Here is a 24,341-nt window from a genome sequence, read left to right as displayed (position 1 = left end):
TCCTCGGAGAGAAAATGAGAGAGTTTGGGTGGTTGTTCTGTTTTCTTGGTGTGATACTAGTACTCTGTACCACCACCACCACCTTTTTATATTTGAAAAGTTCTCAATATCAAAATTACATAAGGGGTATTTTGTAACTTGACTTACTTATATGGGTGTAATGAGAATATATAGGAATAGCTTTTCTGCTTCATGGTTTGACTTTATGTCCCTAATGGATTTGGTTATTCGAATTATGTCCTTTGACTTTAGTCAACAGTTGTTGAACATTGACATAGGTGTCCTTTGCGTTTTGGTAGCTCACAAAAAGATAAGTTTGAATCTGGGAATTATGGATGTGGTAAAACAGGGAAAATGGGACATTTGTTCGAGAATCTTATGGTCGGAACAATGTAACTAGTGGAACATAAATGAAAAGGTAAAGGGAGCTTCAGGAGACAAGACAAAATTCGCATGGCCCTAAATGTATAATTTAGGCAATCATAAGGACTGTATGCAATTTCATAAATTGTACCGACAAATAATAGCACTGCCAAAAAAAAATTATTATAATAAAGATAAAAGTTAAAATTGTGCAGGGTGGGATAAATACGAAGGATATATAGATAATTTTATTAATATATTTAACTGTGAGCCGCCATTTAACTCTTTTCTTAACGCAAATATGATCATTTTGTTAACAGTTTATAACAGTAGGATGGTTTTGTGAATCAGGTCCTAACACGAGGACTGCTTTGTACATTTCCCTTATATCTGCAGCCAAATTTGTCTACTGGCTAGCTGTGCATGTTTGATCAAAAAGAAAATTGTCAAAGTTATAGGGGGTAAGCCTTAAATTATCTGATTTTCTGCAAATTGTAAGTTTGGAGTTAATGAAGGGAAACCACCCTCGAACTCCATTGGTTCTTCATAACTAGCAACTGCATGCAGCACACCCGTGCTACTAGCTAACTTTACACGCATCATTTATTTTTACCGCTGCATGTATTTTGGGATGAATGTAACCTTAAAATTGTTAAAATACATTCATAAAATTCATCCATGTTGAAAAAAAAAATTTAATTTAGGTGGTCAGATTTTGGGTTGGAAAATGAATGATTAATCCCGGATACTGCTGAATGATGATCCCTAATATGGCTGAATTTGGGGTTATCTAGGATCTTGTCATCAGATAATGTCTAATTAACCTGACTTTCAATGTTAGGGAGATCCCGGAATCTTACACCACATTTTGACACCTATGTGTCTTCTCCATCTATCGTTGATTTCTCCCTCCCCTACCCCTTTAGGAAAAGCAGGGGTCCGCTTTAAAGATGAGCTAATAGAAAATTGACACATAGGAGGTAAATTTTTGGTGTCAAAATTTTGGGTCTCCCTAGCATTTTCGCTCTCAATGACATTCATTTTTAAGAATAATTTTTAAAGCATTTTGCATGTCAATAAGTTTTAAATGTTCTTGGCAAAAAAATAAAATAAGGGGAAAATGGAAAATGATCTTCCCAATATGATTGCTTATTTTACATGGCTATTTTGAGGCCTAGCCATTTTATTTGGGGCCTATCAAAATTTTGTTTCCAACTAATTGGATGCTAAAGGGGTGTCTAATTTGGGCGAAACTACAGATTTACCCTTCAATAGATATAAATACTGCCATTCAAATCGTAATAATAAAACCTAGAACTAAATAAAACTCATTCTCCTTCTCTTTTGTTTGCATTTTCAAACGAAAAAAAAAATCGTCGATTATCACGATTCAAATTTGCGATTAATCGTTCTTTTCTTCTATGAAATGTCGAGACATCCACGAGTGAAATAACCCCCTAATAGAACTCTTCCTAGTTCGCAAGATCCCAGAATTGGTAAATCGATTCGATATAAACAATCATCGTGGCAAGTGCTTACGGAATACGAAACAACTTATCAACTATAATCAGAAGAAATGGCTCGGATCAGGTACTCTTTTATGAACCCAATAATCTAATTTAGGTTTTAGGAACATGCATTCAGTCAACTTGATATCCATAAATTGAAAGTTATCTGGGTTTACAGGAATCTATTTACGTTAATGTTCACGTATACCGATTTGTGTAGGAAACGTCTATTAATGTCCTAAAATACCGATTTTACTTGATAGTGTTTTCTGGTTTAGATTGTTTACCCATAATCGGTCTTTGTCAATGATCACGTAGACCGATTCAGTTGTAGATTAAACAACAGTTTCCCTGTATGGTTTTGTTGATGGAATCAGATTACTTGAATGTTCACGTATATTGTTTATGGGTGTGTTAGTTTGTTAACTGCCGAAACTAGAATCGGTTCATGTAAATGACTTGAGAATACTATAAGTAATTTGTTTGGATTGATTTTTGTTTGAAATGGAGATGGGGAAAGTATTTCCTATCTATCTCTTTGATTTCATTAACATTAAAGTTCTTCCACTCTCTTTCATCAGTTGGTCAATATATAACCCAAGTAAAGAGATACATGTGGACCTCCTTTGTCCATTCATTTTCTACACTAAAACAGATGCATTCAAAAACACGCGATAAATATGCCTTGTACACAAGACTTGTTCACAAGACCAAAGTAACCTGCATTCTAAAATGCATGTGGAACATTACATTAAGTCTTAACAATCTCCTCTTTAATGTGATGTTCTCCAACTCCTAGTAGCTCACGAAAATTTTGAAATTTACCTTTGGGAAGTGCCTTGGTGAATATGTCCGCCAATTGATCTTTCGTCTTACAATACTTGAGTTCTATCTCACCATCTTCAACCGCTTCTCGAATGAAATGGTACTTGAGTTTAATGTGTCTTGCTCTACAATGCTCAACCGAATTTTTGGACATAACAATTGCCGATTTGTTGTCACAAAAAATTACGGTTCTTTCTTCTTGCTTCTCTTGAATGTCTTCCATGATGCTTCTTAGCCATACAACATGAGATGTATCTATTGATGACGAAATGTACTCCGCTTCCGCCGTGGATCGAGCTACGGTTTCTTTCTTCTTCGATGCCCATGTGAATATACCCGAACCAAGAGAAAAAGCATAACCCGATGTACTCTTCATGTCATCAATACATCCTCCCAAGTTGCTATCACAATAGACAACTAATTTGACATCCAAATTTCTTGAATACATGATTCCAAAATTCATTGTTCCTTGTATGTACCTCAACAACCTCTTTGATGCGCCAAGATGTAGATGACTAGGTGAACTCATGAACCTAGAAAGCATACTTGAAGCAAACATGATGTCAGGTCTTGTATGTGTAAGGTACAACAAGTTTCCAATAAGACCTCTATAGTAAGTCTCATCAACCTTTCTTCCTCCATCATCCTTCTTGTGTTTCTCATTCACTACCAGAGGTGTAGATGTGGGGTTACAACCAAGCATACCAAATTTTTTCAACACCTTTTCGGCATACTTTCTTTGAGAAATGAACAATCCGTCTTCATTTTGATGAACTTCTATACCAATGAAGTACTTAAGAAAACCCATGTCACTCATCTCATATTTCATCATCATTTTATCTTTTGAATTGCTCAATCATATGAGCATCATTACCTGTAAAGATAAGATCATCAACATACAAGGCAACGATGAAAATAGACGTACCTTTTGTCTTCACATATAGTGTAGGCTCACTCTTGCTTTTGTTGAAGTTTTTCCTTTTGAAGTATCCATATATCTCACTATACCAAGCTCTTTGTGCTTGCTTAAGGCCATACAAAGCTGTCTTCAACTTATACACCTTATCTTCTTCTCCTTCCACCACAAAACATTGTGGTTGTTCTACATAGACTTCTTCATGTAGTTCTCAATTCAAAAATGCCGATTTGACATCAAGTTGATAAAGTAACCAACCTTTTTTGGAAGCCATAGCAATCACGGCTCTAATGGTGCAAACGTTTCATTGTAGTCGATACCGGGTTGTTGTGAGTAGCCCCTTGCCACCAACTTTGCTTTGTATATTTGAACCATTCCATCCGCATTGTACTTCACCTTGTAGATCCACTTCACACCAATAACTTCTTTGTCACTTGGCCTTGCTACCTTCTCCCATGTATTGTTCTCGTCAATGACAAAAACTTCTTCTTCCATAGCTTTTATCCAAACCGGTTCTTTTGATGCTTCTTCAAATTTTTCCGGTTCAACCACACAATAGTTGCATCTTTCATACACTTCACTCAACCTTCGCAACTTCTTTGGTGCCGACGGTGGTGTTGTTGATGCACTAGTACTTGGAGACATGCTTGGAGATGCTTCTTGTCTTGTATTTGGTGGTGTTTGAGGTAGTTCTTCCTCATCTTCTTCACCTTCTTCAACTTCATTTGTTGCTAAATTTTCTTGATCTTGATCAACAATAATGGTTCTCTTCTCAATTTTACCTTATTCCCAATTCCATGAAGCTCCTTCATCAAATAACACATCACGGCTTGTAATCATTGTGTTATTCTTCAAGCTAGCCAAGAAATATACACTTCTCACTTGATTCATCAAGCTTTGTTCTCTTCACCTTTGGAATTTGTGAATAACACACACGACCAAAAACTTTGAGATGTCTTACCGATGGCTTTCTCCCACTCCATGCTTTAGAAGGAGTTTTATCCCATACGGCTTTTGTTGGACACCTATTCATCAAGTAGACGGCGGTGTTGACGGATTCGGCCCAAAACACTTTAGGCATACCCTTGTCATGAAGCATGGACTTCGCCATCTCCATTACGGTTTGGTTCTTTCTCTCGGAAACAGCATTTTGTTGAGGAGTATAACCCACGGTTAGTTTCCTTTCCAAGCCTTCATCTTCACAAAATTTATCAAAATCTTTGTTGTTGTACTATTTGCCTCTATCACTTCTCAAAACTTTGATGTAGTGACCACTTTGTTTTTCAACAAGGCTCTTGAACTTCTTGAAGATGCTAAAAACTTCGGACTTTTGTCTCATGAAGTACACCCAAGTCATACGACTTAAATCATCAATTAATAAGATAAAGTATTTATTACCTACATGAGTTGGTGTCTTCATTGGTCCACACACATCGGTATGTACCAAACCAATAAGTTCTTTTGTTCTCCATGCTACACCTTTTGGGAATGGTTGGCGATGTTTCTTCCCAAGTGCACAACCTTCACATACTCCATCTTTTTGGTTGATATGTTGTGGAAGTCCTTGCACCATGTTCTTGTTGGAAAGCACCTTGATACCATTGAAATCCAAATGCCCATGTCTTTTATTCCCTAACCATGTTTCATCAATGGTTTTCATCCTCAATGCAACATTCTTCTCATTTTCAAAGGTAATTGGAAAGCTTCTATTTTTCTCCATCTTGATACTCTTCATGACTTGTCTCTTGTTGTTGTGTTCTTGTCATAAATGGTGGAATATCCATCTCCAAAATGAACCGCATACCCAAGATGCACAAGTTGGCCAACACTAAGCAAATTTTGTGCCAAATCCGGAACATATAACACATCTCTAATGTATTTTGCTCCATTGATAGTTTGCATGCAAATTGTACCTCTTCCGTTAGCTTGAACCATGTTTCCATCCCCCATCTTCACTAGGGAGTTTATGGATGTATCCATGTCAACAAACAATCTCTTCATACCGGACATATGAGTTGTACAACCACTATATATAAACCATACTTCAATCTTAGAAGTCTCCATAGCACTTTGACAAGCATAAAACAAATTTAGTTTTTCTTCTTTCTCTTCGGCTCTACCGACATGTTCTTCATCTTCTTTGTATCTACAATCTTTCTCCAAATGTCCATACTTCTTACAATGATGACATTGAGGTTTTCCTTTGTTCCAACAATTCTTCTCCACATGACCATTCTTCTTGCAAAAATTGCATCTTGGTACTTGAGAGGAATCACTCTTTGTGTAGTTGTTGGAATTTTCTCCTTATTTCTTCCATTTTCCCTTTCGTTTGAAGTTAGATGAAGCATCACCCTTGTACTCATTTTTCTTCATTGCTGAATTTTTTGAGTTCAAGTTCAATTTTGATTGGAAAGCACTCTCAATTGACTTTTCGGAGTGTTTTGACAAACATTGCTCATACACCTTCAAAGAAGCCCATAACTCTTGTGACTTTAATGTAGAGAAATCTTTAGTCTCTTCCAAAACCACACAATGGGTTCAAATTTCTCCGGCAAACAAATCAATATCTTCTCACAAATTATTGTTTCTTCCATCTTCTCACAACACATCAACATATTATTAACAACTTCAACATCTCTTGAAGAAAACTCATTCAAGCATTCATTCTCATTCATTTTTAGATTCTCAAAATCTCTTCTATATGAATGTAATTTTAATTCTCTTACCTTCTTATTACCTCCATACTCTTGTTGAAGAATACCCCAAGCATCTTTAGCTATAGGAAAATGGATTACTCTTGGTAGAATAGTGTCTCCAACTCCTTGTTGGATGTACATGGATGTTTTAGCATTCTTCTTCCTACTCTCCTTGAGTGTATCCTTTTGGGCTTGTTCTAGAGTTGATGTATCTTCAATTTCATCATACCCAGTTTTTACAATATCCCACACATCTTGTGACATGAACAAGGTCTTCATTTTGATGGCCCAAAAATCATAATTTTCTCCATGAAAAAGTGGTTTGAAGGTTGTTGAATGTATAAACTTGAGTTACTACTACTTTCCATTGATTTGGTTGATGATTGATTGAAGAAATTGAGTTTTTTTATTTTCTAGATCTAGTTTTTGAAAAGTTTATCTGTTGCTGATTTTTTGATTTAATGGGTAAAAATTGATTTTTTTCACTCTCCAAGATCAAATTCACTTGATATATGCTCTGATACCAATTGTTAGTAATTTGTTTGAATAGGTTTGATTTTTTGGATTGATTTTTGTTTGAAATGGAGATGGGGAAAGTATTTCCTCTCTATCTCTTTGATTTCATTAACATTAAAGTTCTTCACTTGGTCAATAAATGACCCAAGTAGAGAGATACATGTGGACCTCCTTTGTCCATTCATTTTCTACACTAAAACGGATCCATTCATAAATGCATGATAAATATGTCTTGCACACAAGAATTGTTCACAAGACCAAAGTAATCTGCATTCTAAAATGCATGTGGAACATTACATTAACTCTTAACAAATACCGACACCTATTGTTCATTGTCTGAAGTCGGTATATGTTACTTATCCATCTCTCTGATTGTGCACTTCGAATTTCAGAATATGGTTTGATTTGATTAGTTGTTTATCATGTATCCCCATAATCTATAGGGACAACAAAGGGAAGAAAAAGCAAGCCAAAAAGAGGGTGAAGAATAATCAATATCTTGCTTCTCCTTCGAGTTTGCCACCTCGTCGAGAGGGCGGTAGCAAATTGGATGCTAAACACCGTACGAACTCGGCAGGTTAATTTATAGCGCTCACCGTCAATGAACCACCACCTCAAGCGGAGCCGCCAACACAAGAAGAATCTGATTCTGACACGCCTACTGAATAAAAAGTCAATGATTTGAGAAGAAGTCAATGAGGAAGAAAGTGGTGGTGATGAAATTGTTGAAGAAGAAATCCAAAAAAAAGGAGTAGCAATTGAAACTCAACGAAAAGTAGTAGAAGGCTCCAAAGAAACCACCAAAAGTAAAGGAAAAGCTCTAAGTGGACCAATGAGAAGATGATGCCTCCTCCCCATCCCCACCCTAATGAGAAGATGATGCCTCGTAAGGATGGAGATCCTCTTTATGGTTTATCCTGTGGTGGAGGAAAGTTTTTATGAAGTATAAAGAGACTTGGATGCAATTATCTACAATACGTAACTATCTCAACCTTATGCTATGTCTCGAACTTTTATTTAAGACAGGAACTTATTTTATGTTTAGTGTATTGAATTTCGATTTTGTTTTTTTAGGACCACGTCAATGTCGTACGTGCTCTTAAGCCGGGTCCTTGATCCCTAGTATGACTGAGTGTGGGGAAATTTGGATTTTGTCATCAGATAATGTTCAATCAAGCCAACTTGCAGTGGCATATATTTATTTATTTTTTCTTTTGAAGTTGCATGTCAATAAATTTGAATTGTGATGGTTTAGAAATGGACACGCGTGACCAATTAGAGGTGTAAAACGTGTTGGCCTAGTATAGCCTAGCCCATCCCATGAAATCACGTGTTTAACTTGTCGCGTGTCGGGTTGTGCTGTGTCAGAGATTAAGACGCGTTGTGTTGTACCGTGTTGGAAGGCATGTTGTACTGTGCTGTGCCAGAAAAATAAATTTGTTATGTCGTGTTGTGCTGTGTCGGATATATTTGTTTCATGCGTTGCAAAGAAAATATATTCTAGATATTTAGATATTATATGTGTTGTTATAGAATTGGGTCGACATAAAAATAAAATGTTAAAAATTGGCTAGAATAAAAATTTATTTATAAAATATACGCAAAATGTGGTGTATTGTACCATATTGTATAACGTTTGATATATGTTATGAGGTTGTACTGTGCCGGTGCTTATCTGTCCCGCATGTTGTGGTGTGCCACTAGTAAAGTGACATTTCACATTCTAAATTTTTAAATAAGACTTCAGTAAAAGATCAACAATGAATACCCAATTGAAGATACTATACTGCATCTTATATATAACTGTAAACATTTGATAGTTATATAACTACGAGAAAATCAATAAACTGGACAGCCATCAACAATGACACCTTTGGCGGTCGGACATCTAGCTAAATCGCAATGCTCACCTCTTGTACCCCACCAATCCACATTTATATTTTCCAAGCTTACTGAGAAATACAGTAAAACAGCCATGAAAGCAACTCCAGCATCAAGGGCAGCCGAAAGAACGTAATTATACCTTTGCCACCATTGTTTCCTGTACCTAAAAACGAAAAAGTTGAAAACTGTTCCGACCAGAATCCAAGAATTGTAGTTCACAGTTGTTGCAGGTGGCATCATAGATGTTGCTCCAAGAAGCACCGGAAGGTTAATCAAGGGAATCCATGATTGCTTAGGGAAAGCTTTGTGGAGAAGCCAAACCAAGATCGGCCCAACTGCACCACCAAGGAAGAACCAGTTAAGAGCTGGATAGTTCCCAAGTGGACCAAAAATACGCCTTGGTCCGACTAGGCCCCAAATGACAGATGCGTCGAAGAAAACCCGGTCTCCAGGACATGTCCATGGACTATTTGCTGGAAGCAGTTCTTCTTGGCATATGTTCTCTATAGAAGTCAGTAGCCACCATGCAACTCCAATGTTGACTGTTCCAGCTATAATAGTCCCTATGAACTGAACTAGGAACATCGATCTTGGCGGGATTTTCATGTAATGACCCAGCTTGAAATCATTTAAAAAGGAAACAGCCTGTGCCATACTCATATACCCGTAGGTTTTAAAACAAACATTGGCAATTGGTTTTCCAGGTAAGATGATACCCATGACGTATTCTGTTATGATATTTAGTCCTGGTGTCTGCAAGATAATTGACAGAAGATGTTTAGTTGTTTATCCATATATCATCCTTTGAGACTTGAATCTTGCATACTACGTACTTGGGTAGAGTGTAGCCCAAGGTAGAAAAAAAATAATCTATGTAATGAAACTTACCTGATTTGTAGTTGCAGTTATGATGCTGATGGGAAGAGTGAAAATGAAAGCAAGGGCACAAGAGAAAAGAAGACCCCACCATGGCATCTGAACCTGATCTTTCAGGACCGTGCATAGTAAAAGAGAAACGATTACTGTTGCGGCCAGAAGGACATGAAACCACCAGTTTGGTACTTCGGGGTACCTTTTCATCAATTTTGTGTGAATATCCATCTTTCCTTTATATGATAAACGAAACCGTTCATAGATCTCCCTGTAAATTCATTTAGTTGCATTGTAAGAATAAAATATGGCGGAAAAGGCATTCAGTAATTCTTTAACTAGAAAGAACACCAAGGATATAGTTACCTTCCATAGAAGAAACCCACATGAGTAAGGGTAGAAGCAATGGTGGCAAAACCAAATCCATAAGTAAGTGCAAAGAACATGCTCAAATTGATATGTCCTTGTTCTTGGTACTTAGGCATATCAATCTCGAACTTATCGTTCACAATAGCTGTTATGTTGTATATTTCTCCCTTAGCCGTGAACAAGTGTGAGGAGAATATAGGGAATGTCTTGGCATTGTACAAATTCAAACCCCAATAGGCGCATGGGATTGCTATATAGATGATCATCACATAACCGGCGAAAACGTTCATGATTGCAAAGAAGGGGCATATCAGAGGGCTAGATAAGAAGGAGGCAACAGCAGACCAATCAAGTGAAATAGCCCCAAGTCCTAAACCCCTCATGCCAGAACCAAGTTGTTGTGCAGTGACGGATTTGGAGAATATCCAACACACCCATGAGATGCTCGTCAGAGTTGTAAACAGGTAACCAGGAACTACATACCACACAAAGCTGCAAACAAGTGCAATCACAAAAAACTTCGCTCTTGACGTTCGTCCCTCATCTTTTTCATGTAACGCACTGCGAAAATATGGAACATCAAAATTTAACCTCCTAATAAGCTTGAATTAAGCTACTGCAACTAAGCTGTAAAGTCTGTAACTTGTTCGTTTGTACACTAAGATGAAGCTTAACTAAAAATTTCAAGCAACAAAGTTTAGATTATGTAAACTGACACTCAGTGTTCCTGTTAATCTCAGGTGGAAACAGGCGGCATATAATGTCCTGGATTTTTCCCATCCATTATGTTCTACCTCTAGTCGGGTCGTTCTTAAAATTTAGTTTTGAATTATAGGGAACAGCAAAACCCATCGCTCAAACAAGTGATCGAATCCCTGTCACTTGAGGTGATGTGCCGTGCTAAAAATATGTTGTGTTGTGCGAGAAAAATGATGGTGGTGTGCTGTTATATTACGTTGGCACACCTATTCTATGTGTTTTGGTGGTGTCTAAATGTGCTGACCCGGCCCTATATGCATCTCTATCCGTGGTGTTGAACTTTTGGTGGTGTCTATGTTTTCTTGTTCTATTCAGCATTTTTGACCCCAACACCATTGTCTCCCCCATGTGTGGACTGTGGACACCAACTAAAATAATGAGAGTCTATGATCATAGGCCTCAATTATCCATGTGGGGAGCAGCTGTCATACTTCCTCCCTACGAAAACCACATCCTTTCACAAACCATTTGCAAAGACTTTCATTGCATGTTTCATTGGTGGTCAGGACCAAATGGCGCACGCTAAAAAATGAATTTAATATTGCCTTAGGGACTACGGAAATTTGACAAGTTAGGAGGCCACGTAAAAGTAATCTTGGGTTGGGGGGTTTAATCTTCATGTTCTTCATTGTGCAAATCATGCTTAGCACTAAGCAACAATGTGATGTGAGTCATGTGACCACGGGACTAATCTAATCTCTATGGTTAAGGTATCTTTTCAATTACACCACTATTGGTTTATCCAAACATCACCACCAAATCTAAGTCTTGCTAAAATTTATCCCAAAACGGCTAACTAGTCCACTTTTAGTACTTCTCCAAGTTTTGATCTAGCTTGAAATTTTAGTTAATTACATGACATTTTGAAAACTGCCAAAATCATTTTACTTACGTGATTTTTAAACCAGATAACGTGATTTTTGTAAAAATGATTTACATAACGTTTGAACTATCATCCAACAAGTAATAAACACAAACTAGAAATTGGGATAAAGTTGGGTGTGACTTGGACAAAAACAAAAACCTAATTATGTGACAACTAAAATGGATTAAAAATTAATTCAAGAAAACAAAAAATGAAATTACTTGACCTTTGGACAGAAAATCTAAAACATACCGGAAAAGAGAGACCTGAACTAGGGTACTGGGCCACCACATGTGAGCAGGCTCCACCACATATTTCCTTAGAAGTCCAGCCCAACCATATCCTAAAACCTGCACCAGCCACCAACACCAACACCATCACCACCACATGCGCATGTTAGTGTATACCCACCAAAACATCAACAACAAATTAAAAAATCAGTCTACACAATTAAGAAAAAAAAATCCCAGATTTGTTTTTTTTCATCTAATCATACTAAACTCAAAATCATTAAACAAATAACCAAAAAAATAAGAAAACTCAGAAACAAAAAAAATATCAACAACAATTAAAGCAAATACAGGTAGGCGCATGTTAACAAATCCAAAAACAGAGAGACAAAGAAACAGAGGAAAATCAAACCTGAGTAGTGATAATGAGCAACCAACCAGCAAGAAAAGAGATATTTCTGTGATAAAAAGCTTTAATGATGGTAACAATCCCAACAGCATAAGCAGAACCGCTCCCAAAAGCACTCCCAGCATTAGCAAATATCGAAATCAAAACATGTTCTTTCATATTAAACGGACCCGGATTCAACGAGAAATCTCTATCACCAAAACCTGGTATATGAAACTTAGTCTCTGGTATTATCCTAGCCATGAAATGACCAATCGGAAGTACAGCAACTTGAACTGTGATCTGAGTTATTATTAACGGTTCAGTTCTATAAGCAAAGAACTGATTCAGAAATGATAGTAAACCACATGAGAGTATGCCTAAGAACCACATTCTAAATGTCCATACTGGCAGCGTATGATCATCTGTGTTTGTTACTGTTAATCTAACTTCTTCGATTGGTGATAATTCATCTTCATCTACACCTTCTTCTTTATCTGGTTTTGGATATGATTCTATATCTAATGTTCCCATTTTCTTCTTCTTCTTCACAGAGAAAATGAGAGAGTTTTGGTTGTTTTGTTTTCTTGGTGTGGTACTGGTACTAACACCACGACCACCACCTTTTTATATTACAAAAGTTTCTTTTTTTTAAGACAATTCTTTAGTAAACGGTATTTTGTTTGATTCTTATGTCCCCTGTGAATTTTGGTCTTTACAGTTATGTCCTTTGACTTATGTCAACTGTGTTTGACCATTGACATTGGAGGGAAACTAGAAGTAGTGCTAGTGGTGGTGAAAAAGTTGAGTTTGGTAGCTCGAGAATAGATAAAGAAGTTTGAGTTTGGGAATCAAGGATGTGATTTTGACAACCATAGAAAATGAGACATTTGTTTGAGAATCTTATGCTTGGACCTGAATGAAAATAGCTTAAAAAGACAAAACAAAAATATGCATGACCCTGCAATCTATAATTTTGACAACCATACCGACTATATGCAATTTTAACAATTGTACCGACTATATTATGTGTGTAGCTACTAAATCTATGTTTTTTACAGCAATATATCTGTTCAGCTGCAAGTTGTGCCTCTTGATCAAAAAAGAAGTTGCAAGTACTAGGGGGTAATTATTGAATTACCTGAACTTTTTCTGCAAATTGTAAGTTTGGAGTTAATGAAGCCAAACCACACTAGAATCCCATTGGTTGCTCATAACTAGCAACTGCTCACTGCTCGCGGACACCCGTGTTCCTTGTACTAACTTTACAGCCATCATTTATTTACCACTGTTTGCATGTATTTTTATATGAATGTAACCTATTTTAAGGTTACATTCATTTCCCATGATCCATCTTGAGAAAGTTTAGGTTGTCAGATTTTCTGTTGGAAAATGGATAACTCAAGTTTGAATTTCAGTTACACATAGATCAAGGTTGATTGCAGAAATACTAATCCAGTTAAATTAACACTGATTCAAGGATATAGGTGGTTTCATACTTTAATGGAGTGTGTCTAATTCAATGATAACCATGACTACTGATTAAGACAGTAAAATTTGGAGTCTAGAGATTCCATTGATGCATAGTTTTAGCAAGCAATTATAGATGGTTGTTGATGGTGTGTCTGCTTCACGTGCTACTCGATGTGGTAATACTCCCAAATGTAAGAGTCTGCTGTCATCACAACTCCAGTTCTGCAAGTGGAATTTGCCAGTGCATGATCCCTCATTGGATAATTAATTGGCTTCAATATACAAACATTTTATATAATTTTTTGTTCCGAGCCGAACCGACTAGAATAACTTACCACACCCTGACCTCACATTATAATTCTGTTAAGCCACCCTTAACCATCAAATTATTTTTAAGATTTTCTTCCAACACTGAATGAGTTCATAGACTATCAATTCAAGGTGATTGATTGATTGATTATCATATGATGATGGGGATAGATGCTTAAAAAGAGTGGTTGTCCCTATTCGTGTTGAATCTTTTGTTCTTTTTGTAGAAAATCTGCATGTTCCAATAAAAAATTCATCCCCAATTTTTAAACTCAACGTTTATCACTCAAAGTTCAAACTTTCTTATTCTTTTCTGGAAATGCGACCGGACAACTATACGTAAGATTATTGAATCACAAGGTATGCCTGAGAATCCGCATGAGAATCTGGATTGTGTACCATCAATTTGATAATGATTATTCATTAAATATATATATATATATATATATATATATATATATATATATATATATATATATTGGCGTGGCGTGGCGTCGATCAGAATTTTTTCTTAAAAAAAAGAAACAAGTGACAATCATAATGCCATTGCCACCCATTTCAAGGCAATGAATTTACTTGACTTGAGTGGATATTAATTTACTGATATCCTAATGAAGTTCAAAGAAAGTTGTCGATGATAATTATGTCCGTATCAGTGTATCACAATGTGATGAATACAAAGGAGATCGAGGAAGAGGAGCTCGTTCGGGAAACAGATAAAAGAAGTACCAGTTTTGGAAATAAAACATATTATATCCGTTTCAGAAAGATACGCAATGAATTCATACGAGACCAACCTATCTTTTTGGAACAAAGGGATTAGAAATTAGCAGTTTAGGATATTTGCTGCGAATCTAATGCTTGTTACCTAACTAAAAAGCTAAAAGTAGCCGCAAAGAGTGGAGACAAAATGTACATCGAATAATTTAGTAATCATACCGACTATATTTATACAATTTCAAGTGCACTGTGAGTGCAAGTTGCGTACACAGGTGTTTGATCAAAGATGTCAAAGTAACGTTAAGAATAGGTAATTCGTCCATCTTGAGAAAGTTGTTTTGAGTTTAGGTTGTGGGTCGGGATATGAATGCTTAATCTGCTGATCTCTTGGCTAGCTATGTGACTATGTCTGGGGTAAACAACCTGTTGGGATATATATTTAAAAACATAGTTTTGTAATATTGTACCAAACTTAAAGACATAGTGTGGTGGTATTATTTTGGGCTCCCACACTATAGATTTGGGTTCAAGTTTCACTCCACACATTTGACAAGGTATATTATATATATCTATATTATTTAATAAAATCCGGGAGAGCGAGGTCTGGTGATTCAGAAACTGATTTTTTGCAGGTTTTAACTCTTGATTTCCAAAACGGTTTTCTAATTAATATTCTCTAATTAACTCTATTAATTTTTGGTAATTATATTGTTACCGTTTTATGACTGTTATGGAGGATTTTCGGTGAGCACTAATTACGAAATTTATTTTCATTAAAAACCGTATTGATTTCTTTTTGAGATATAAAAGAACAGTTTCCGGAGAAGATGAGATATATTGTTTTTCATCTATTTTTTGAGTTCTGAGCAAGTGAAGAAAGAGTAGTTGTTGGTTCGGTTTCTCATAGTGCAGAGAAATCGAACAAGAGAGTATCAGATGTTTTATCCCATAGAGTTTTCGACAAGTTTTGACTGCTAGCACAGTCAAGAGGCAGAGCCGCGAAACACCTTAAAGATTGTGACCTAGTCCGCGACTTAGCTGTTTGAGATTTATTTTTGTGAATTTTCTATATTATTTCCAAGACACCCTTATCATATTTTCTTTATCATTCTTTTTTTTCCAGTCGGATTGCATTCACTTGTGAGTTGCAACAAATAAAACTCTCCTAGCTTCTGGACATTATCCAGAATGAACGGTAAGCTGGTGTTTGGTATATTTTAACTAAAAAGAATTCTCTCTCAATTAAAATCCAGAAATCAGACAAATTTCAAAAGTTAAAATAGATTTTTACTAAATTTTTTTTTATTTTTGACTTCCGAAACTATTTTAACGCAGCAAAAGAACTTGTATTTCTGATCACGAACATGGTAGTAACGATTAGTTCATTATCATTCCACGCACTAAAACAAATGCCATAAACTCCCACCATCCCATCAAATAGAGCCGGGAACACTGTAGCATTTTCCTTCTGTTTAATAGATTGACTGGTTTTTGCCTTGGTCATAGTCATACTACTTGTAGCAAGAGTGTGAGCACAGACTTCAAAATTTTAAGATATTTCCCACGAGAATCATATAGCTGTCAGAAACTGACCTCACAATTTAAGGTGCACTGATTTGATTTTAAAGCAACCATCAGTTGTAGCAGTACTTATTTTAAAATTTTCTTCCCATGCTTTGATGAGTTCATACCGTTGCAAGAAATTTGACTTTAAAATAATCAAGTTGACTGACTGATTGATTATCATAAGATGATGCATGAGGAGGATGTTTGGACCACCACCACTTGAATCTGCCGACTTGACTAGCTGACAAGAAGAATGTTAGGTTGATCAATGTAAGCTATGTAGCTATTGTATATGAACAGTGTCTGTAGTCGGGTGTAAAGTAAAAGAGAGAGTAAAAACGAGCAATTTGGTTAGTCCAAATGTAGACCATTAGGTGGATACAAACTAAATTTTAGATTTGGGAATGACGAGCTATTTTGAAAATGACAAAGCCGCGCACGGTATGACAATGGCTGCTGACCGTCACCTATATTGGACCGCATTTGATAACGATCATTCATAAATAATTAGCGTTCATTTAGAGTCACTAATTAATGAATTTGCTTGAATTAAGTGGATATGTCAAGGAGACTTGTCAATGATAATGTTCAAAATTACAATGTGAATACGAAGGAAAGGAGAAGGTCATTTGAGGTAGGTAGGCCAACTAGATATCACCGTTTTTGGTATAAGGTTCCAACGTAGTGATATGTCTAGGTACCATTTAAGTGTCTCATTTAAGTCTGTTTTTTTCTTTTTTGAAGCATGTGACATTGACTGCATGTTGTTATGTCACATTGACTGCACAATTTTAAGATGGGTCTCTTGTTGTTTTTTCGCTTTTTTATAATTAAAAAGGCTAATAGTCCCTCTCAACTGTTGGTGCAAGCCAAGCAGGAGGTACAAATCAGTACATAGATGTTTTCTTACGTTTTGCCCATTGATCTAACTTATGAGCAACAGAATTACAGATTTTAGGTTTAAAACTAAAAATACAAGCAGACAGCTTAGAAGAGAACAACTTAATGTCTTTAAATATGGCATCTGTCCTTGGATCACCATCAAAAAAACTAGAAGAAAATTGCTCCACCAACTTTTTAGCATCACTTTCCATGATTATATGAGTCATCTTCTGTTCCACTGCTTTCTTAAGAACTCCCCGGATAACTCTGGCTTCCGCTTCTTCTGCAGATGAAACGTCAAATACCATAGCATCACAGAAAGAGGCTTTGCTTGAGAAGTCTCTCATCTTATAACCTGCACCATTATCTCCAGAAATGTTATCAAAAGCTCCATCTGTATTACATTTGATCCATCCAAACAAAGTGGGCATCCATTTGTGACTTAGAGCAGTAGGGGTAGTAGGGGTAGCTACATAAGTTTTTTTCCTAGTGAGAAGCATAACTCTAGCTCTTTCTAGGACAGAAGTATGATTTTCAGACACATTTTGAAAAACGAAATTGTTTCTACTAGTCCAAAGAGACCACATGATGGCAACAAAAAACTTTGAGAATCATCAGGCAATCTAGAGTTTTGGTCCAGAAGCCAGAACATGAGCCACTGATGAAAATTTTTTTGAGAAAAGAAAGAAGTGTTTATGCAAAAATTGGAGAGAAATCAGACCTTAGAAGCAAAAGGGCACATAATCAAAATATGCATTATGTTTTCATGAGGATCCTTGCACCTAGGACATTCAACAGAATACATAGGCATTCTAGTGTGAAGGACAGTTCTAACAGGTAAGGCATTTTTCGCAGCTTTCCAAAGGAATAATTGAATTCTGTAAGGAACTCTAATTTTACAAATTTGCAACCAAAGAGTTTTACAGGGAGAGGGTTTAATGCCTCTGAGTCCCAGATAGGCAGATTTAGAAGAAAATTTACCATTCTTTGAAAGATACCAAGCCCTCCTATCAGGAGTGCAAAGCTGGCTTAAGGGAATAGTGACAATCTTCTTAACAGAAGCATCATCAAAATGAGTAGTGAGTCTAGAAACATTCCAGGTTCTAGTATTGTCATCAATAAAATAGTCGACTTTAATACTAGGGTCAGGAGGGGTAAGAAGATTGGGGGTAGCAGAGCCCAAATATGAAATCCATTTATCGCACCAAGGGTCTATAAACTTTCACTCACCAACAATCCAGGAAATAAAAGGTTTTATTAGCTACTTAATAGCATGTAAGCATTTCCAGGTCCAGGAACACTTATCCGGACACTTAGCATTCAGAAAATCAGTTCTAGGGAAATATCTAGCTTTTAAAATCTTTCCTAGCATGCAATCAGGATTTTCAACAATTTTCCAGACATTCCTAGCTAACATAGCAAGATTATTTATTTCAGCTTTTCTGAATCCCAAACGACCTTCAGCTTTAGGGGAGCAAAGGATATCCCAACCCAAAATGTGAAGTTTTCTATCTTTTGGGTCCAGAGTCTCTCCCCACCAAAATTTGCAGAGGTGAGCATCCATCTGTCTGTAAAGATGTTTTGGGATTAAGAAAGCCCCCATCTGAAATAAAGGAATGGATTTACCAATATGTTTAACCAAAGTAGTTCTAGCAGCCTGAGAAAGGAGCTTATGAAGCCAGACTGTGATTCTGGCATCCACAGCTTGGAGAATACCCATATGGATTTGGATTTTAGAAGCTTTAAAAACAGTTGGAGTCCCAAGATATTTCTCTCCTAACTATATGCTTTGAATCTCCAGAATGTTAGCCAAAAAGGCCTTCCTATGTTCAGAAATTGTTCCACTGAATAAAATACCAGACTTATCAAAATTAATTTCTTTCCCAGAAGTTAGGCAGTACTTTTGAAGGTAGTTTTTTATAGCAGTGAAGTTTTTTGTGGTAGCAGAAGTGAACAGAAGAGAGTCATCAACAAAAAGCAAATGAGTCGTCGCAGGGGCATTTTTACAAACTTTGATACCCCTCAGAGTACCATTTCTTTGAAGATTATCTATATAAGAGGAAAGAGCCTCAAACAGATAATGTAGAGGTAAGGGGATATGGGATCCCCTTGCCTTAGACCTCTTTCAGGTTGGGAAAAACCTGTAGGGCTATCATTTAAAAGAACAGAATAGGAGACAGTAGAGACACATTGATATATGAGTTTTATCCAATTTTCAGCTAAACCCATTTTTCTCAAAACTTTTTCAAGAAAAGACCACTCCAATTTATCATAAGCTTTAGACATGTCAAGTTTGATAGTAGCAGTGCCCTCAACTTTGTCATTATGATTAACAGAATATATGTCTTCATTTGCTAGAAGAATATTATCAGAAATACTCCTCTTTGGAATGAAGGCACTTTGATTTTGGGATATGTATTGTTCATAAAGGGTTTTAACCTGTTATCTAGAGTTTTAGAAAGGATTTTGTAAATGAAGTTACATAGTCCTATGGGTCTGTATTGACTGACCAACTCTTCTAAAGGGACTTTAGGGATAAGAGCAATATTGGTATGATTGAATACTTTTGCAATATGCCCTGTTCTAAAGCAGGTTTGGGTCATATCAACAACAACTTCTCCAATAATATCCCATTTTTTTTTGGTAGAATAAGCCTGTGAAACCATGTGTTCCAGGGGCTTTTTTACCTCAGATGGGTCTCTTGTTTAACCTTTGATGAATGGACAGAAATAAATATGAGCAAAACAAATTGCTATCAACAATTTATCAATAATAATTGGAAACACAACCAACTGATGCTCGACTCTCATAGTTGAAATCAGAAGCTAAGCAATTCCATGGAAATTTCTCCCGAGAGAAAATCGTGTGGCAGTCATTCGATGATTCTAGCATTCAGATAGGTAGAAACGGAAATGAGCCTTACTGTTTGTAGTCTCTGGTGTAAATTTCCGGAATATCTCCTCCTTATAGCAAGCGTTAAAGTTATAAGTTTTTGGCTGTGTCACTGTAGTACAGTGGTAAAGTTACTGGATGATGATATCAGTTATCTGAGTTCAAAACTCGTCAGCACCGAATTCTTTACCGATAAAAAAAAGACAAAAACTTTCGCCCAAACTATCTGTTGAAATATCACAAAGCAAAAATTCAATAATCTTGCTTAAATGGCATGATTTGGTATTATTTTCACATGAATCTCTTCGTATGATCCAGATAAAAACTTGTCAGAAACTAATATTTTCCCTGCATTACTCTACAAGTCCAAATGTAACGCTCCTTTCAGTTAGGTGACAAATATCTTTGTAGAGTTGTTTCCTATTCATTTTTTCTATCTTCTCTTTTGATATTCTTTTTTGTCTTGAGTTTACTTTACTTGTAAAGTTGCATTTTGCCCTTTACTAATCAAAAGAGAATGATATCAAAGATCCTGTTGAAAACTCTTTTGTACTTGATAAGACTGATTGTGGGATTATATTTTGGATTAGCATCAACTTAAGTTAGTTAATTAATTGAATTTTTTGCTTACACTTTAAACCAAATATATGCATATAGAACCAATATCTATATGAGCAATTATTAAATGCCTATGGGGTACGTAACTTCATTCATGGGATTCCATTTAAGTGCTAGTGATGATTTGCACCCCACTCTTAATGCATATAGACCCCTTGTTATTTGGATTCCATTTCAATCTTGATTCTTTTCTTGAAAAGGAGTTTTTAGGTGACTGGTGGATTTGAGTGGGAACATTAATAATATATTAGGCCCTGAAATTTAGTCAAAAATAGCAATTACTCTTTGAAATGATAAGATTAAGAAGACTTAATTTAAAAAATAATTTGAGGTATCGATTCCAGAGTCATACTGATGCGATGTGTGATATCTAGTTGGAATTGAACTATCCAAATAACAAGTGACATATTAACTGCTTCACTTATTTTGGCCGGTGCACTAAATTTACTTTTAGCTCTAGACGGTGTTCCATACTCTATCTCAAACTCTTCTTCCGCTTCATCTTTGTTCCATTCAAGACAATTCTTCACCAAGGTACAAAGCTCATTAAAAGGCATAGAATTGTTGAGACCCTCAAACACAGCCTTTCCTTCCAAAACTAGACCAGTGATTTGCTTTGTACGTCATCTGGAGTGATAGTCATCTCGCCGAATGGGAGGTGAAAAGTCCTAGTTTCGGACCAAAATCTTTCTCTAAAACCACAAACTGTCACAACATCATATGTCTTCTGTAAAAGCCTCGATTCCGGACCATAACCCCGAAACTTTTACCAAAGCTACCACATCTGGATGCTCATTGTCCAACGACCAAAACTTTCCTTGTTGGTGCTTTAGTTTCGGGACCGCTTTATCCGGGAACTACGAAAAAAACAATTGGTTGTTATAATTAATAATCCATAATAAAATGAAAATAACATATATGTAACTTGATTTATTATCTTTGTGCCTCAAATCCTAGCAGCCTATGAAGACGTGTAGCCAATCAAGACGGAACAATCTTTTGCCTCACCTCAAGGTCTCCCATTCCTCTTGGGAGGTAAAGGCTCCATAGCATCAATTACTTCTTTTGACATTGTCGTAGGTTTATACTTCTTCTTTCCATCCTTCTTGTCCCCCTTGTCCTCCTCAACTACGGATTTACCTTTATCAATAGCAGTACTACTAGAAGTGCCAACTTCATTTCCTCTAACAACTCCAACTTCAGTTCCTCCAGCAACAACAACTTCAGTAAGTCCAACTCCATCTCCTACACCTTCAATTTCTCTAGCAGTCACAACTCCACTTGCATTCCTTGCGTTTTCACCCAATGGTTTTGTGTGACGAGGTTGCGGAGTCGGGTCACTACGAGGTGTTACTTCTTGTGATCTTTTCTTCTTCTTTTCTTTTCCTCGGTTCAAAGACAAACAAGGACAAAAATCAATAAAATAAGCAAAAACGACTGGGAAATATTAACACAACCAAACCGTGACAACCAAAACGGCTGGGAAATATTAATACTACCAAACCGTGACAACCAAAACGGCTAGGAAAATTGGATAGACCAATACGCAACAAAAATAACGGATATATGAAAATTAGTAATTGATCTAGCCGTAATAAAAACGGCTATGAAACTCCAAGCCATAATGGGTAAACGGCTGGGGAACTAAATAAGCGATCCAGCCGAAATCCAAATAACGGATAGAAAAACCTATACGTGTAAATACAGTTGGTTTGATATTCAGCATATGACTATATACGGCTAGGAAATTCCAAGCTGTAATCTATAAACGGCTGGAAAACTAAATATCACGGTCAGGAAACAAAGTTACGGACAGAAAGACCGAGACGTAAATATTACCGATGAAAAAAATACGAACACATGAGAATATACGGCTAGGTTATTCCTAGCCGTATACAACTTGTTGCGGATAGGATTTCTCCATCATGTACGCATCGACTATATTACGGCTGAGAGTTCTAAGATATCCCAACTGTAAATCCTACAAACGGCTGGGAGTTCTAGCATATCCCAACCGTGTAACATATAAACGGCTGCGGAAACAAACAATCCCAACCGTAAGACCTATTTACGGCTGGGAATACAAGAACTCCCAGACGTAAGCCGTTTCAGAAACTGTTTTTTCAGACCTAAAATTTTCAAAACCAACAGAATAATCAAAAAAACGCTTAGATAAAGAGTGGGTTTTGAAATTCATACCTTATTGTTGTCATATCAGGACTCACGGAGGCTTGTGCATCTCCTTCATTCACTTCTTCTTGATCTTCAGTTCCATCTTCATTTGATGAAGTCGGTTTCTCTGCTTCAGAAGGAGGTTGATTCGACGAAGCTTGACCTAAATTTTTCTTAGGTTTCATGGTTTTATAGAATGAGTTTAATCGACGAAGAATTTTTTTTGGAATCGACGATTAATCGTTTAAAACGCTGGAAGAAGAAGAAGAAGAAGAAAGATGTAGTTGCATCTTTTCAGATGACTACATCCAAGTGAAATGAAATACTAAAAACTACTAAAACATACAAGGTTCAACTATGAACAAGATGTAAAGAGCATGAATGTAAAGATTGACACAAGCATATAACGTGATTCGGCCATGAAGACCTACGTCCACGGAAAAGAAGATGTTTTCTTATTGATTATAAGGTCTTACCCTTGAAAGAGTTACAAATCTCTTCTAGATTTCCCACTTTCTCTCTATCTATATCTCTCTCCGGAATTTTCTGTAGAAAACCATCTAAGATTACATAAGTTGTCCATCTCCTTCTACATGGACTGGTATTTATAGACAAAATAAACTGGTGGTGGTCTGATCGTCCGAGTTCGATGAGCTGTCTTTCATCGTCCTGGCTTCCTCGGACTGACTCTATACTATCCCTCGTGATGGCTAGTCTGGTTCTTCCTCCGAGTAGTCTCGCTCTCCTTCACCTTGTGGTGCTCTTGTATGGAGAACCTCGTGCTCTATCACCTCTGGGTAGTAGTATAGATCGTCCGAGTCTTCCGTCACGATGCAGATCTCCCCACGTCTTATTCTTATCCTTCATTAAATGCGGTCCTGCTTTTTAGACTTGACCGTCTGAGCAGATTAGACCTTTACTTACACTCGTCATTCATGTGATGCTCGTGCAGTTTCCTCGACTGAGACAAACCCTCCTTTTTAGAAGATGATTTGATGCTCTAATCTCATCGTATTATCATGTAATCATCCCTTGAGATGCTGACATGTGGCCGTCGGGTATTTTACCCACACATTTTGCTCCTTTTTTTTGCAACTTGTCGAGGGCATGTTGGGGAGAAAACTATGTAACCGTCCCACCTTTTTCGCCACGTCCGCAGTTTCCGCCACGTCTGCATTTTTAGTGCGCTTTTACTCGTTGGACTTTAGGCGCCGGTTGGTGGTCCTTTGGTTTCTTATAAGATCTTTTGGGAGGATAGAATGTCGCCTTTAATATCTCTTTTCAGAGTTCAGAACTTTTTCATTATTTCTCTTCTTTGTCTCTTACTGTTCCTTCTTAACTTCCCGTCTCCTATAAAGAAGTTATAATGTCTGGGATGAATTCCCCATATCGCACCTCAATACGGTATGGTCCTCTTCTTTTTGCTTCTCCTTTTTGTTTTCTCAGATGATTATCACCATTATTTTAGGATTCTATAAATGTTACTTTCTTGGGTATCAGTGATTCTTGCCACTGTTTCC

At 36.7% G+C, this 24,341-nt stretch overlaps 3 protein-coding genes across 3 annotated transcripts; all 3 read right to left on the bottom strand.

The window, feature by feature from the left end:
* Nucleotides 1-8,444: 8,444 nt before the first annotated feature.
* LOC113328510 (oligopeptide transporter 4-like) lies at nt 8,445-12,769 on the bottom strand. Its single transcript, XM_026575588.1, has 5 exons — nt 12,214-12,769; nt 11,824-11,921; nt 9,945-10,508; nt 9,597-9,849; nt 8,445-9,461 (listed from the first exon to the last, which is right to left on the bottom strand). The coding sequence occupies exons 1-5, from the start codon at nt 12,721-12,723 to the stop codon at nt 8,664-8,666; spliced, it is 2,223 nt and encodes a 740-aa protein (XP_026431373.1). The 5' UTR covers nt 12,724-12,769; the 3' UTR covers nt 8,445-8,663.
* Nucleotides 12,770-17,144: 4,375 nt separating this feature from the next.
* On the bottom strand, nt 17,145-17,726 carry LOC113328561. The gene has a single exon (XM_026575639.1). The coding sequence runs from the start codon at nt 17,724-17,726 to the stop codon at nt 17,145-17,147; it is 582 nt and encodes a 193-aa protein (XP_026431424.1).
* Nucleotides 17,727-18,919: 1,193 nt separating this feature from the next.
* LOC113328559 lies at nt 18,920-19,805 on the bottom strand. Its single transcript, XM_026575638.1, has 3 exons — nt 19,650-19,805; nt 19,281-19,578; nt 18,920-19,188 (listed from the first exon to the last, which is right to left on the bottom strand). Exons 1-3 carry the CDS (start codon nt 19,803-19,805, stop codon nt 18,920-18,922), a joined length of 723 nt encoding a protein of 240 aa, XP_026431423.1.
* Between the last annotated feature and the right edge of the window lie 4,536 nt (nt 19,806-24,341).

Source organism: Papaver somniferum, unplaced genomic scaffold, assembly GCF_003573695.1.
Source record: "Papaver somniferum cultivar HN1 unplaced genomic scaffold, ASM357369v1 unplaced-scaffold_11, whole genome shotgun sequence".
In the NCBI taxonomy this organism is placed as follows: domain Eukaryota; kingdom Viridiplantae; phylum Streptophyta; class Magnoliopsida; order Ranunculales; family Papaveraceae; genus Papaver; species Papaver somniferum.
The sequence above is the reverse complement of the archived record's forward strand: the minus strand, read 5'-3'. Positions and strand labels throughout refer to the sequence as shown.